Raw genomic sequence first — 15492 nt, 5'->3', positions numbered from 1 at the left:
ACAGAAATCTCTATTTTCTAAATGCTTTACATGTAAAAATTCTGGATCTTAATCAGATGTCAAATCAGACATGGTCTGGTTTATGAACATCCAAATTGGACCCAGATCCATGTACCACAAAAACCATGTGCATCTGACGCAACCAGCCAATGGACCTACTTACTAGGTCTATTTCCAAACTGTCAGGTTGGAACGGGCTTACAGAATAAAACGTGACATATTATGAATGTGACAAGTTTGGACATCAAATTGGTCTTTTGGATCAGTTCTCACTGGACTGGTGTAGAATCAAATGCATCAGCAAGGACAGTACAAAGGTACAGATGGGAATCCAACCAAATGATGGTCAAGTGATCAAAGCAATGGCCATATCCAGTTTTCAGTTCAAAGCCAATCAAGTGATAGTTCTCAGAAGACAGACATGACAAAACCAAAGTAACAAATGCTTTCAAAATTTGTAAACAGCAGACTCAAACTCGTGCAATAGCAAAATCTTATAAAGCCATCTTTCACCGTGTACTTCCTACATTTGGAGAAAGAAAAGCAGTACCTGCTCAGCTTTCAACCATAAGCGAGTCAATCGGCCTAAATTCTTCCTGCAAACTGTTTTATCAACGGTTGCACCCCTTCTAATACGCTCACGGTTATAATGAGCAACATTTGTCCACCAATCAGCCTTGGACTTCACAAAACGAAGAATCATGTTCTCAACGGGGACAGGAAGCCCAGGAACCTGTAAAACAATGGTTATGAGGAACAAGTAAAAGAACACAAGCATTCATAACCTATAAACCGCCAAAAAGAAACTCTTTTACACACCTTCCAAGGGATGTTTGCCTTCCAACAGCGCCATGACTCACTAAGATGTTGTAAAATAGTTCTCACTTTATTTTGCTTGATGCCCTCTGGAACGCAATTAATTACAGAGCAGTTACTATACACAGTAGCCAAAAAACAAACAACTTGAAGATGGCATGCAAAATCATTATATCAGCAGTGGAGGAAACAAATTCACAGCCACAACAGACCAACAAAAGGATCAGCAACTGCAGAAACTAATATCAGAATAGAAGAATTAGACAGAAATGACATCTATAATATGTGAAGAAAGCATTAAATGAAAAAAGAAATGACCCAGAAAGCCTACAATAGATGTATATACAGCAAGAGAGTGTACCTGGCATGGCATCAATAAGATCATGCATGACAGCAGCTCGAAGTTCTAAGTCAAAATGGCTTTCTACTCGTTGCTTTGTGACTGTTTTGGCAACTCCCTTTGAATGGCGTCCCTCGAACTGACGAGCAAGTAAATTTCCCAACCATCTTTCCAGCAAAGGAACAATTCCTCGAAGGAAAAACAGCCAGACTCTCCACATTGGAGCCCAGAAACCACAACCTGGACCCTTTCCAACAGGTCCAGTATTGAACCGATAGTAAATCAAGTGCTTCAGGTCCTTACACATTCTGATTTGCCGCATCAGTCTGTACTTGTATCTGTACATACCAGTCAATTGACCCACATGTGCAAAAATATATTGCAATCCATCTGCTAACTGAAATGCATCTACATTTCCCAAACGAAACTGTATGTTGGCATCGACCACAAGTTTTGTTAGACGTAGAATTTCACGGCACAGGTGAAAAGCATTTCCAAATCGCGACTTCTTACGTTCCTTAGTGGTGAGAGTCTTGACAGGCTTCAGATTAAAATTGTAGTCAAGATGAAGATAGTTAAGATTCTTTCGATGTATCAGAAGATTCAACATGCTATAGCCCTGCTTACAAACTTGAAGACCTGCTTCAGCCCAATCTAACTCAGTAGACTGGAAGAATTTAGTGGCAGCAAGAGACCGGAAGAGGTGCTTCTTTTTCTGAGCTTTGGGAGGCCTATGATGCAGCTCATTTAATACAAAGCACTTCAGCAGCTTCTGGTAGCTCACCCGAACCTTAACAGGATATGATGGAGGGCTGCAAATTCAATTCAAGATCAAACGAATTAGGCAAGAACTTTACATCAAAATTTACTAGTAGGATCATGCTTATCCTTCATGAGAAAATCATAAAGAAACCATACCAGTGTTCCTTGTACCACTCTGACACAAGGGGGATGTCTTCTGCCCTCCGCATTCGACCAGATCTCATGTTGAAGGGTCGAGGAGCAAACAAAAGGGATATACCAGCAGCTGTAGTGTCTGTATATAGTTGAGTGTCTTGCAACAAAGCTTCCACCCCTTCAGGAATGTAAAAGTCATCATCTTCATCTTCTTCATAAACTTTTTTATCTCGGCGATCCTTGTTTATAGAAGTGATGGGGTGAATCAGAGGGTCATAATAAAATGCTGGTAAATCAGGATCCTCTGTTTTAATGTACATTATCATGGGAGTATGATATACTCCAAGCTTCACTTTTCTAGGCCGGTTGTTATACAGATGAGGAAAAGCTATTCTGTACTCAGTCCTCAGTGGTGAACGGATAATAAGTTTATTGATGTCATTGAATTCGTTCCAATCCTCATCACCTTTCTCCATATCTCGATACAACGGCTCAAACTTGGGACCGCCTGCAATAGAATATAAATTAAGGATGAGAACAACCAATATAGTGCAGAACATGCATCATATTTATACACTTTTCTTTTAATGAGGTCCCTACCCACAAGTCAGACAAAAAAAGAGAATTCAATCTCATGTGAACAGGACAACGCAAAATGTCATTCATCTTTATGTATAAGATGTGACCCAGTGGTGCAAGTATGAGATTGAAAAGGTGTAACTTTACAGTGTAACTCCAAGTCAATCTTTACACTGTTTGGTAACTATTAGCTGCAGAGAGTGCAACAATTCCTTTTGACCCATAATAGTTGCTTCTTTACCAGATCACACCTTCACATGCATACAAGCATGTTTAGACAAAGGAGACAAAACCACGCGACATACACGAGCCTTCTCGTGCACAAGGATATTAAACACACACACACACACGGTAGAACCAATACATCCACATGATATTGATGCCAATTCTATAACACATACTCTTGGCTACATAACATAAGAATAGACTTCAACATCTAACTGAAATACATCAATTCAAGACAAACCAGCATGAACCTCGAGCACAGGATTTACAGTTTATGCTTAAACTGTCACCAGCAGCCTATCCTAAAGCGGGTTTTTTTTTTCAAAGAGACTTTTCGTTATACACTGCCGGTCCCAAGCCCGGATAAAGGAGGAGGGTTGCGGTAGGCCTGTGACAGCCAGCATAAAAACTTTGTCATATCCTATGAAAATGAACCAATATGAGAATTTTGTTGGGGCGTTCCCTACTGAGCGACGCACTGTACTCTCTAGGCCCGGAGGCAGTGATAAATGTGCAAGGGTTGCTAGGTCGTCGCCCAGAAGCGACGCGTCACACCGGCGCCCGGGTGTGGTGTCAAATAGGCAAGGGTTCCCTCACTTTGTTGGACGGGTGGGGGTAAAGAAGTTAGTCCAAGACCATAAAATTAGGTTAGCCACTTGGAACATAGGGTCTTTAACTGGTAAGTTGGTAGAGTTAGTAGATGTTATGTGTAGGAGAAAGATTGATATTTTATGTCTTCAAGAGACCAAATGGGTAGGTGAGAAAGCTAAAGTGATAGAACCTTGGGGATATAAGATTTGGTATACAGGAATAAATAGGAATAGGAATGGAGTAGGGATTGTTATGAGTCGTCAGTTTATAGATAATGTAGTTGAGGTCCGTAGGAAGGGTGATAGAATTTTACTTATTAAATTAGTATTAGGTACGGATATTATTAATATTATTAGTGTTTATGCACCTCAAGTAGGTTTAGATGATTCCATTAAGCATCAATTTTGGGAAGATTTAGATGGAGTAGTACAAGAGACATCTTATGAAGAAAAGCTTTTCATCGGCGGTGACCTTAATGGACATGTAGGCATTAGTAGGGATGGATTTGAGAATATCCATGGAGGCTATGGTATAGGAGAAAGAAATGAAAGTGGAGAAAGGATTTTAGATTTTTGTTTGTCCTATGATATGATCTTAGCAAACACCTGGTTTAGGAAGAGGGAGTCTCACCTCGTAACATTTAAAAGTGGGGTTAATACGAGTCAGATAGATTTTTTCCTACTTAGAAAGAGAGATAGGGGTTGTTGCATCGATTGTAAGGTTATACCAGGAGAAAGTGTAGCTACACAACATAGAGTCTTAATTTTAGATCTTAGAATTAGACAATGCCGCAAAAGGGATAGACATAGGATAGATCCTAGAATTAAGTGGTGGGCACTGAAAGGAGCTAAACAAGGAATGTTTGTAGAGCAGGTAGTTAAGGAAGTTGATTGGTGTCTCGAGGAGGATTCAGAATCAATGTGGAATAAGATAGCGGGTGGTATGAGAAAGGTAGCTAAGGAGGTATTGGGTGAGTCTAAAGGCGGTGCACCACTAGGTAAGGATACATCATGGTGGAATGAGGATGTCAAATTAGCTATTAAGGTTAAAAGAGAGTGTTATAGAAATCTAAGTAAGAGTCGTGATAATGAGAATTTGGAGAAGTATATGATAGCAAAGAAGAAAGCTAAAAAAGTTGTTCGAAACGCGAGGGCTAAGGTATATAAGGAGGTTTATGACAAGTTGGATACCAAAGAAGGCGAGAAGGATATTTATAGGCTTGCAAAGATGAGAGATAGGAAATCGAAGGATTTGGGTATGGTTAGATGTATCAAAGATGAAACGCAAAGGGTTTTAGTCAAAGATGAGGAGATCAAGGAGAGATGGAAAGATTATTTTGATAAGCTATTTAATGATAGTCATGCTCAAGATCTTGGAGACTTCTCCATTCCTTTTCATGAGATAAATCGTGACTTCATGCGCAAGATTCAAAAGAAAGAAATTGCAGAGGCTTTGAAGAAAATGAAATCAAGAAGGGCAGTTGGCCCAGATGGTATACCTATCGAGGCTTGGAAATGCTTGGGAGAGAAAGGTTTAGAATGGTTGACAAATCTTTTTAACTTGATTTGGCGAACAAATAAGATGCCTAATGAGTGGAGGAAGAGTACTTTGGTGCCTTTATATAAGAATAAGGGTGATATACAAGATTGCACAAACTATCGTGGTATAAAACTCATGAGTCATACTATGAAACTTTGGGAGAGGGTGATTGAGTCTAGGTTGAGGAAGGTTGTCATGATATCGGAGAATCAATTTGGTTTTATGCCTGGAAGATCAACTATGGAAGCTATACATCTTCTTAGACAACTTATTGAAAGATATAGAGAGAGGAACAAAGATTTGCATATGGTTTTTATTGATTTAGAGAAGGCATACGATAGAGTACCTAGGGACGTTCTCTGGTGGACAATGATGAAGAAAGGTGTTTCTCTCAAGTACATTAGTATAATTAAAGATATGTATGAAGGAGTAGTAACCAATGTCCGCACTTGTGGAGGGGTGTCAACCAATTTTCCGATAACGGTTGGGTTACATCAAGGATCTGCTTTAAGCCCTTTCCTATTTGCGATAGTGATGGATGAGCTTACGAGATCAATTCAAGAAAATGTACCGTGGTGTATGTTGTTTGCTGATGATATTGTTTTGATTGATGAGTCTAGAGCTGGGGTTAATGCTAAGTTAGAATTATGGAGACAGACATTGGAAGCTAGAGGTTTTAAGTTGAGTAAGAGTAAGACTGAATATATGGAATGTCGGTTTAGTAAGCAACGAAGTAGTGATGGGAGTGTAGTGAAGCTTGGTGAGCAAGATATACCGGTGAATGATTATTTCAAATATTTGGGATCCATCATTCAAAAGTATGGAGAAATTGATGGAGATGTAAATCATAGGATAAAGGTTGGGTGGATGAAATGGAAAAGTGCTACTGGAGTGTTGTGCGATCGTAGAATGCCATTGCGGTTGAAGGGAAAGTTTTATAGGACGACTATTAGACCCGCTTTACTATATGGTACGGAATGTTGGGCTGCCAAGAGACATCATATTCAAAAAATGAGTGTAGCTGAGATGCGGATGCTTAGATGGATGTGTGGAAATACAATAAAAGATAAGATTCGGAACGAAGAGATACGTAAGAAGGTAGGTGTTGCACCCATTGAAAATAAGATGCGAGAGAATCGTTTACGGTGGTTTGGACATATTCGGCGAAGGCCTAATGATGCTCCAGTTAGAAGGTTGGAGAAATGGGAAAATATATTAGTTAAAAGAGGTCGGGGTAGGCCTAGGAAGACTTGGATGGAGATGATAGGAAAGGATATGAATGCTTTGAACCTCACCGAGGACATGGCGTTGGATAGAAATGATTGGAGGAAAAGGATTCATGTGGAAGACCCAAAATGAATTTCTTTTTTGGTTCATATCGCTGACCCCAATTGTTTTGGGATGAAGGCGTAGTTGTTGTTGTTGTTGTTGTAGACTTTTCTCTTTTTCTTTTTCCATGAGACTTGTTGAGAATAGGTGGCTTTTAGTTTAAGTCTTTTTATATTACAGGTTTTTTAAAAAAATTGTTTTCATAATGGACTTAGATGTAATTATTCCTTTTAACCTCTCTCTATTTAATATAGAGAGAAGCCCTAATTCAAAGTAACGAGATTTTTTCTGTGCAGCCGACTCTCTCTCTCTCTCTCTCTCTCTCTCTCTCTCTCTCTCTCTCTCTCTCTCTCTCTCTCTCTCTCTCTCTCTCTCTCTCTCTCTACACAGGTGGTTGTGCATCGACCTTCCTTCTACATGGTATCAAAGCCCTCGATCTCGGGAGCGTGATCACGAGAGGACTGATCTTCACCAACGAGAAAAAAAAAACCCGACTGCGTGAAATCAGGTTTGTTGTTGCACGATTGTGGAAGATCTGATAACAGATCTGGGATGTTACCCAGATCTGTCGTCAGATCTAGGGATGGAGCTCCCAGCGAGGATTTCCTGGAGCCGTAACCTCATTTTCTCCTCAGTTTGGAGTTTTTTTTTTTTCGTGATCTCCTGTCGTGATTTCCTGGATGTTGCCGAGTTTTGTTCCAGCCGTGACGTTTTTTTTTTGTTGTTGACGAGTTGTGTTCCTGCTGTTGCGTGCCTGCCTTGATTGTTGTGTTGTTGGTTGTTCCTGTTGTTTGGGTCACGCAACAAGTTTCTGTGTTGTGAGTTGTGTTCCTGTTGTTGCGTGCTTACCGTGATTGTTGTGATGTTGGTTGTTCCTGTTGTTTGGGTCACGCAGCAAGTTTCTGTGTTGTTGCGTGCCTGTCGTGATTTCATTTTTTTGTGTTGATTGCGTGTCTGCCGTGATTCTGAAATTTATTTCTTGTGCTTGTTGCGTGTGATCGAGATATGATTGATCTATTTAATTGTGCCCTGAAGACTTATTGGCTGTTATGTCTTATATGTTTGGAGAACAACAGTTGTCGTGATCATCTGTTTTGCAACTGAATATTATCGTTGGTCGTGGTGTGTTTGGGCGCAACAATGGTCGTGATTCCCTGCTGTGTAGAGTTTTGTTTCGTGCTGTGTTAGTTTAAGTTATCCCTCTGTCGTGAAAGCAGCTGGAGTGATTCCCTGCTGGTTGTGGGCTGTTTTTTTTTTGGAAACAGCAGGGCTGATTCCTTACAGTGTTGGAAAATTCTACTTGAATACTTGTTGTTCAAGTGAGCAGTATGGCTGAAACTTCGAAATGTGATTCTAAAATGAAACATATTGGGGAGTATAAGGCTTTTGCCAACCCCTTCTCGTACGGCTCTTCCGTAAGGTTAATGAAACCAACTATGCCAGGTGGTCCAGAACTTTTATGATGTCGGTATCTGGACATCGTCGAAAACATATTCTGTTGGAAGACGAACCCCCTGAAAAATTGGGAAAATATGTTACTTGGGATGAAGATAATGATTTTTGTCGTTGTATCGACGGATTGGTCATCGATGGGGCTCTTTTTTGTTTCTTCTCTTTCTTTGGTTTGAATGTTTTCTCTTTATTTTTGGTTGGGGTGTGGGTCTCGGTTTTTATTTCCTTAGGGTTTTCTTTAATGACTGTGGTGGTGTCTGTGTACAAGAAGGAGCGTGATTGTTTTGTGGGGAAGATCTTTTATCTTTCGGACTGAGTCTTGATTGATACTCTCTTCGATCGAGATGTTGCTTTCTTGTTTAATTATCTTCATCCGTTCGTGTGTGATTGCCACCCTGCGCTTCCGTTTCTCCCTCTTCCTCGTCGTTGTTTTTTGTTATTTAAATTTGGTTATGAATTTGGTAATCCTAACATCCGTGTTAATACAGAAGGTTTATAACTTTGCGTTCAGCTGTAATCTGACCGGATAAAGTTTCTTGGGCGAGGGGCGTCAAGCATCCGCTGTGCTGGCAAATGCAACTGATCTTTGTGGGTTTGTGGTTTTTTGTGCCTGATCACCTGCTCTTGGTCAGATAAAATCATTAGGAAGTTTGCACAAGTCCAGCTTGTTCTTATCAGCCGTCGTGTCTCGGCTTTTCTGCCTTCTGTCTCGGATCTGCCATCTTTATGTTTTGATGTTAAAATTTAGTACTTACTCTTGTAACCTGAGATATGTAGTGGACTTATTTATAAGCAATCATGGCCGGCTATTGGTGTATTATATGATGGTCCACTTCCAATAAGAAAATTCTCAGTTTAATCTATTGTTACAAATAAACAGTCGATGATGGACTGAGCCATCGTTGCCAAAATTTCAATTTCAAGAGGTCACGTGCTTGACATTTTTTCTGGGCAGCAACAGGTGGCTTTTTGTAGGCCGAAACCTGGGACACTTTCGTTTGTATTTGAGTAGTTTGTGTAAATGTGGTTATTGCAATTCTGAAATGGAACTTCATTTCTTCGTCACAATCTGAGCTGCTGATGTGGGACAATCTTCGTGATACATACTCACAAGAAACTAATGTGAGTCGTATCCTGCAAGTAGAACAGGAGATATATAATTTGCAGCAGGGAGATCAGAGTTCTTCGTCCTTTGAGTTCCACTCCTCATGTAGCTGGTGTTGCCTATTCAACCGGAAATCATCTTCATCCGACTGACAGTAAGTGGATTATTGACTCTGATGCATCCAGACATTTGTGTGAAAATTCACTTGTTTTCTCAAATATAAAGAATATTAATGCTCATCGAGGAGTTTCATTAGCCGATGGGAGTTCCTCCCTGGTCGTTGGTCAGGAAAATATTTCTATATCCTCCTCATTACAATTGCAAAATGTTATTCATGCTCCAAACTTTCCTCAAAGTTTACTCTCTGTTAGTTGCCTTATAAGAGAGCAAAATTGTAGAGTAATATTTGATCCGATGGGTTGTCATTTTCAGGATTTGCTGACGGGGAAGAAGATTGGTGGAGGCTATGAAGAAAATGGAGTCTACTACCTACATCATCCAATGGGTAATGTTCATGCTGCAGTGGAACACTCATTCAGTCATGTTCAGTGGCATCGTCGTCTTGGTCATCCTTTTTGGAAAGCATTATCGAAGCTCGTTCCCTTCGAGTCAGAGTCAGTCTAGAAATAAAGTTTTTGAACTTCTTCATGCAGATGTATGGGGTCCTAGTAAGATTCCTACTAGGACTCAATGTCGTTATTATCTTGTTATTGTTGATGATTTCTCTAAGTTGTCATGGGTATTTTTAATAAAAGAACGATCTGAAGTTCCAAGTATCATCAAATCCCTAATTCTTGAAATAAAAACTCATTTTGAATCTATTGTCAAGATTGTTCGCACTGATAATGCTCTCGAGTTTAAATCAAAAGGTCTGTTACAATTTTACCAACATCATGGCATCCAACCCCAAACTTCCTGTGCCTATTCATCTCAACAAAATGGGGTTGCTGAGCGAAAACATCGGCACCTGCTTGATGTTGCCAGGACCATTATGATTTAATCCAATGTTCCTGCGTTATACTGGGGTGATGCGATTACCACTGCTTGCTATCTGATCAACTGTATGCCTTCGTCTTCTGTGGGTGATCAAATTCCATTACATATCCTAAAACCTAATACCCTACTTTTTTCTTTCTCACCAAAAATATTTGGATGTGTTTGTTTTGTACACAAACTTGGCCCTGACCGTGATAAACTAGCCACTCAAGCTACAAAATGCATCTTTATAGGTTATCCAAAAAATCAAAAGGGCTATCGATGTTATGATCCTATTTCTCGCCGAGAGTATGTCAGTGCGGATGTATCTTTCTTAGAATCCTCTCCATATTACTCTATTTCCGGTTCCCCGTTCCAGGTTGATCAAGCTGAGTCTTTTCCATTACCTATACCTCTTTTTCCTTGGAAATTTGTGCCCTCATTACCGAACCAAACTTCATCATATTCCAGATTTAATAATCCTCCATTGGTATATGTGCGTAGAGCTCCACCTCTGCAAGAGCCTTCATCTTCTTCTTCTCCTGAGGTAAGTTCTACTGACAATAGTGATCTTCAGAATGATGATAACAGGCCTATTGCTCTACGAAAGGGGACATGAGAATGTACCTTATATCCCATATCTCATTTTGTCTCCGATGCCAGAATTGGAAATCAGATGAAGTCGTTTATTTCAGCCTTATCTGCTGAAATTATTCCTCTGAACTATCAACAGGCAGAACTTGATAATCGCTGAAAGCTGGCTATGCAAGAAGAAATGAATGCTTTAGTATCTCAGCATACATGGGATCTAGTTGATTCCCCAACAGATGCTGACATTGTTGGATGTAATGGGTATATACAATAAAGTACAAATCTGATGGTTCTATTGAAAGGTACAAGGCCAGATTAGTAGCGAAAGGGTATACTCAGACATATGGTATTGACTTCTTTGAAACCTTTTCTCATGTTGCACGGATGGGTACCATCCGTCTTGTTCTCTCAATAGATGTTCAGCATGGTTGGAGTTTGTGCCAATTAGATGTGAAAATGCATTTCTATATGGGGATCTATCTGAGACCGTTTACATGCAACAACCTCCAGGATTCGAGGTTGAGGGGGAGTGTCAGAAGGTGTGTAGATTGAGAAAGGCGATTTATGGCTTGAAACAAAGTCCTCGTGCATGGTTTCAAAAGTTGTTTGAAGTGATGTCAAGCTTTGGCTTTAATAGGTCAGCAGCATATCATACACTATTTATAAAGAAAACTAGCTCTGGCATAGTTGTTATGGTGGTATATGTGGATGACATCATTCTTACAGGAGATGATGTGAAAGCTATTGAAGCCACAAAGGCGCATCTTCAAAAACACCTTGTTACAAAAGACCTTGGTTCACTCAGGTATTTTCTAGGTATAGAAGTTGCCAGGAGCCGTGAAGGGATGGTTTTGTCTCAACGGAAGTATGTTCTTGACTTATTAAAGGAAACGGGAATGTTGGGAGCTAAACCAGCAAATATTCCCATGGACCATAATGTTCAGTTGTTTGAAGAAGGGTCAAAACCGGTTGATAGCAAAAGCTATCGCTCCCTGGTAGGGAAACTACTGTATGTAACTGTGACCTGGCCGGATATTGCTTTAGCAGTAAGCAAAGTTAGCCAGTTTATGGACAAACCGACTGAGGTACACTGGAATGCAGCCATAATGATTCTCAGATATCTAAAATCCTCTCCTGGAAAGGGGTTATTGTTCAGGAAAGGTGGAACTCTTGAGATAGTAGATAGAAAATCTACCACAGGATTCTGTGTTTTTGGGAGACAACTTGATTTCGTGGAGAAGTAAGAAACAAAATGTGGTTTCCAGGTCGAGTGCAAAATCAGAATATCGGGCTATGGCCCAAACAGCTGTTGAATTGATGTGGGTTCGCATTGTTCTTCATGATCTTCAGGTGAAGGTTTCCTCTCCAATGACCATGATTTGCGATAACAAGCGGCAACATATATAGCAAACAATCCTGTCTTTCATGAGAGAACAAAGCACATTGAGGTTGATTGCCACTATGTAAGAGATATGATTCAAGCTGGTCATATCACTACCAAATATCTAAAGTCGGAAGACCAAGTTGGAGATATGTTTACAAAGCCTCTTGCTAGGCCAAATTTCTCAAAATGTTGTGACAAGCTGAGCATGATTGATATCTATGCTCCAGCTTGAGAGGGAGTGTTGAGAATAGGTGGCTTTTAGTTTAAGTCTTTTTATATTAGAGGTTTTTTAAAATTTTGTTTTCATAATGGACTTAGATGTAATTATTCCTTTTAACCTCTCTCTATTTAATATAGAGAGAAGCCCTAATTCAAAGTAACAAGATTTTTTTTGTGCAGCCGACTCTCTCTCTCTCTCTCTCTCTCTCTCTCTCTCTCTCTACACAGGTGGCTGTGCATCGACCTTCCTTCTACAAGACTAAAGCAGTTACGAAGATCATCTTAACAACTGAGAGGGAGAGGAAGGAAAACAATAAAGTTCAAAAGAGTACCTGGTATGCACATGTTCAGTGCTTTAGCAGTGAAAAATGATTCCATGTCAAACAGATAAAAGTAGTTCCTGTCAATCAAGTCAGAAAGAAGTTGCCCTGAAAGCCGATGAAGAGTTGCCATTATCGGAAGAGACAAATGCCACTTTCTGTAACTCGGACCATTTATAAGCTTTGTCTTCACCAAGGGCTTGTGATCGTAGAACCAAGTATAGACTGCAGAATCTTCTTCTTCATCTAGTTCAAGCTGTATAGGCTCAAGAGGATCCACATCTAACAGGTTGTCAGCATAATCCAGAGGAGGTTCCTCATCATCAAAAGGTGGAAACCGCATTCTCTTGAAGTGGCGCCTGTCCCTCTTCTCTCTTCTCATCATGATCCACATTGTACCCCACTGTCATTCACATTTAGCATATGTTACATAGATAAAAAAAACAAATATGTCCCTAAGTCAAAAAGGAGGTACAGGATGAAACAAAAAATTACCTGGGCAAGGTATATGGGTTCAACCACCCAAGGAATTTCATTAACAAATGTGATTGCTCCAGTTATATGATATAAAATCTTTACATCACGAACCTGCAATCAAGTGAAACACTTTACAGTCAGTAATTCAACCAACAGAACTGAAAACGACACAGAAGATAGAAAATCACAGATATGCAGAAGGCGGATAAAACAGACATCTGTGCCAGACCTGCTCCCATGGCATCGGCATGTTCTCCAGAAGCTTGTACACAGCATGAGGAACAAACTTGAGTGCCCCTAAGTATACACGTTTGTCGTGACGATATTTCTTTGAGGACATATCCCCATGATCTCTGTGAAATTATCAAAGCAATAGTGAGACCACAAGCAAACAAAGAGCACGACAGTAATAGCAGATCAAAATGGTACAATCTGCCGATCCAACCATTTGCAATGAAAACATAAAGTATGCCAGAGTCAAGTATCTTAAAAAATGAAAAGACAAACTAGTATGGACTATCTGATATGCACCAAATATTTCCAATAAAAACATAATCAATATAGATGATACACGAGGATAACCAGTGTGTCATCTTCCTATTCCTCCAAGAGGTTGCCAGTGTGGCCCCCGATAGTAGGAGGCAGAGGTACCACCAGAAACAGAAGCCAAAAGAAAGCAGCCCACAGGTCAGGGCTCAGAAACAAATACCATGTGACATTTTGGAAAAAAAATCACAGAGGTGAAACAACAGCTATTATGAAAAATCCTAGTTGAGAAAATAAGTACAATACACATCCTTCACATGGCGTGTAAACATGCACAAAAAAAAATCTTTTCACTTCTTTATTCATTTTTTTCTTTTCCTCACATCCTATTCCAATTCATGCATGTGCATGTGTGCATGTATAAAGCAATATATAGATATATAGAGTAGGGGTAGTTGTCTCTATTCTGATTTGTGCCTACCGCCAGCATACTAGGCTTCTGAAGAGTTTTTCTCAAATCTGACTGTACAGATGTGTTCTACATGCTTGATTTTATAGGAATGGACTCTTGGATGTGGGTAGGGTTTTATAAGGTTTGAAAATCGATGGTATAAAATTTTCTTACATATTCAAGCTTAAACTTTCATGTTTTTTCCATCGAATAAACATGATCCAAGTGTCATTTTATTACGAATCGTCCCATATCCAACCCCAAGAAATTGTTTTGGACCTAGATCCATCCAAGAGACCAAGTCTAACAGAGACCACAGGACCCTCTTTCCTATTTGGATTCTTATTTTTAGTTTTTTATTTCTTTTAGGACTCTTAGGTAGACTACATAAATAAGTGTTATTATTCTTGATTAATTATTAATGAAATTAGTGAGGTTTATTGAGAGAAAATTATTTTACACTATATTCTATTTTGTACTATGTGATACACATTTTGCCTGAGGGATTGAGTTTCTCCCTCCACACGCCTATCCATCGCACGCAAAATAGTAGGATTGATTGTCTCTCTTCTGCCTGCCGACGCTCTGCCCTAGAATAACCCCAAGTGTCCCCTCTTGGGGACTGTGCCAGGTCAGTCACCCCTTCCACTACTTCCATTTTCCCTTGCTCTCTTTTCATTCAAACAACTCTAGCATAACTGCTAAAATCGATCCTTCAAGATGGTAAGTTTAACGAGCCCGGAAGCCTTATTGTAGAATTTGCACCTTCTTAGGGTTGGGTTCTAACATTTGGTATCAGAGCAGTTCATCCTACGAGCCACGCCGACCAACACACTGCCCTGATCGACGCAGCAAAGGCCCACGCCCCTCTCGGTTTTCATGCACCTCCTTCCCATTCATCCCCTTAATGGCATCCTGCATTGATTCGTCAGCTTCACATCAACATATCGGTTTCTCACCCAAAATTGGTTTTGTGCACTTGGGTTTCCCTTTTAACCCTTGTTTGGATCTGGTTCAAGCCCATATTTTGGATCTGGATCTACCCTTGATACCCCTTATCTTGACCCTTTCCCCTTTCTCGTTCCTCTCTCTGCTTCCCACCGACCCGAGCATAGCCGCGGTGGAGTCCACCTACTAGAGTCAGACCACCGACAGAGCCCTTTCATCGACCCCTGTCCCTCTCAGCCTCCTACTCCACCATCTTCCCCTTCTCTACAAGAACTGACAACCACCTCTCAACTCATGGAGGGCCACAAGGAGTAGTCTTGCTTAAGACTGTCTACGCCCGCACCACCTCCCTCTACGCCAACGTCAACAACCATATCTTCGTGAAATCCGGCCATCGGTGCTCCCACCACCGACAGAGGCCACCCGCCAGCTGAAAAATACTAGCAAGGTGTCGCCCCTTGCTTGTCGGCGCCAACCCCTCCCCCCCCCCCCCCCCCGGCCCATGCTGCCTCCACCATCCGACCCCCTTCTTCCCCTCTCCCTCTCTGTCTTGTCGAAAGCTACACCTAGGGCATACCTCACCCTATCAAGCATTCACAAAGCCACCCGAGGCTTGACCGACCGTTGGACCCTGTTCGGATACCATCCGTCGGATAGGGTAGGACAACGAGAACCAGCACCGCTGGCGGCAAGCCCTCTTGCAGCTACTCCCACTTCCATGTCTTGCCTGTCGTGTCCCACTCATCTGATCACTCATGGGTGGGTGCA

The 15492-nt window shown here is 40.8% G+C and overlaps 1 protein-coding gene across 1 annotated transcript in view; it reads right to left on the bottom strand.

The window, feature by feature from the left end:
* LOC149835303 (pre-mRNA-processing-splicing factor 8A) overlaps positions 1-15492 on the bottom strand; it is a 29568-nt gene that overhangs the window by 9362 nt on the left and 4714 nt on the right. The window contains exons 2-8 of the mRNA XM_090008368.1: positions 13069-13192; positions 12858-12950; positions 12375-12765; positions 2075-2561; positions 1178-1968; positions 820-905; positions 551-733 (exon numbers count right to left, since the gene is read on the bottom strand). Coding sequence (XP_089864494.1) covers positions 551-733; positions 820-905; positions 1178-1968; positions 2075-2561; positions 12375-12765; positions 12858-12950; positions 13069-13192 — 2155 coding nt within the window. The remainder of the gene's footprint in view (positions 1-550; positions 734-819; positions 906-1177; positions 1969-2074; positions 2562-12374; positions 12766-12857; positions 12951-13068; positions 13193-15492) is intronic.

Source organism: Nuphar pumila, chromosome 6, assembly GCF_984573655.1.
Source record: "Nuphar pumila chromosome 6, dmNupPumi1.hap1.1, whole genome shotgun sequence".
NCBI lineage: Eukaryota > Viridiplantae > Streptophyta > Magnoliopsida > Nymphaeales > Nymphaeaceae > Nuphar > Nuphar pumila.
The sequence above is the reverse complement of the archived record's forward strand: the minus strand, read 5'-3'. Positions and strand labels throughout refer to the sequence as shown.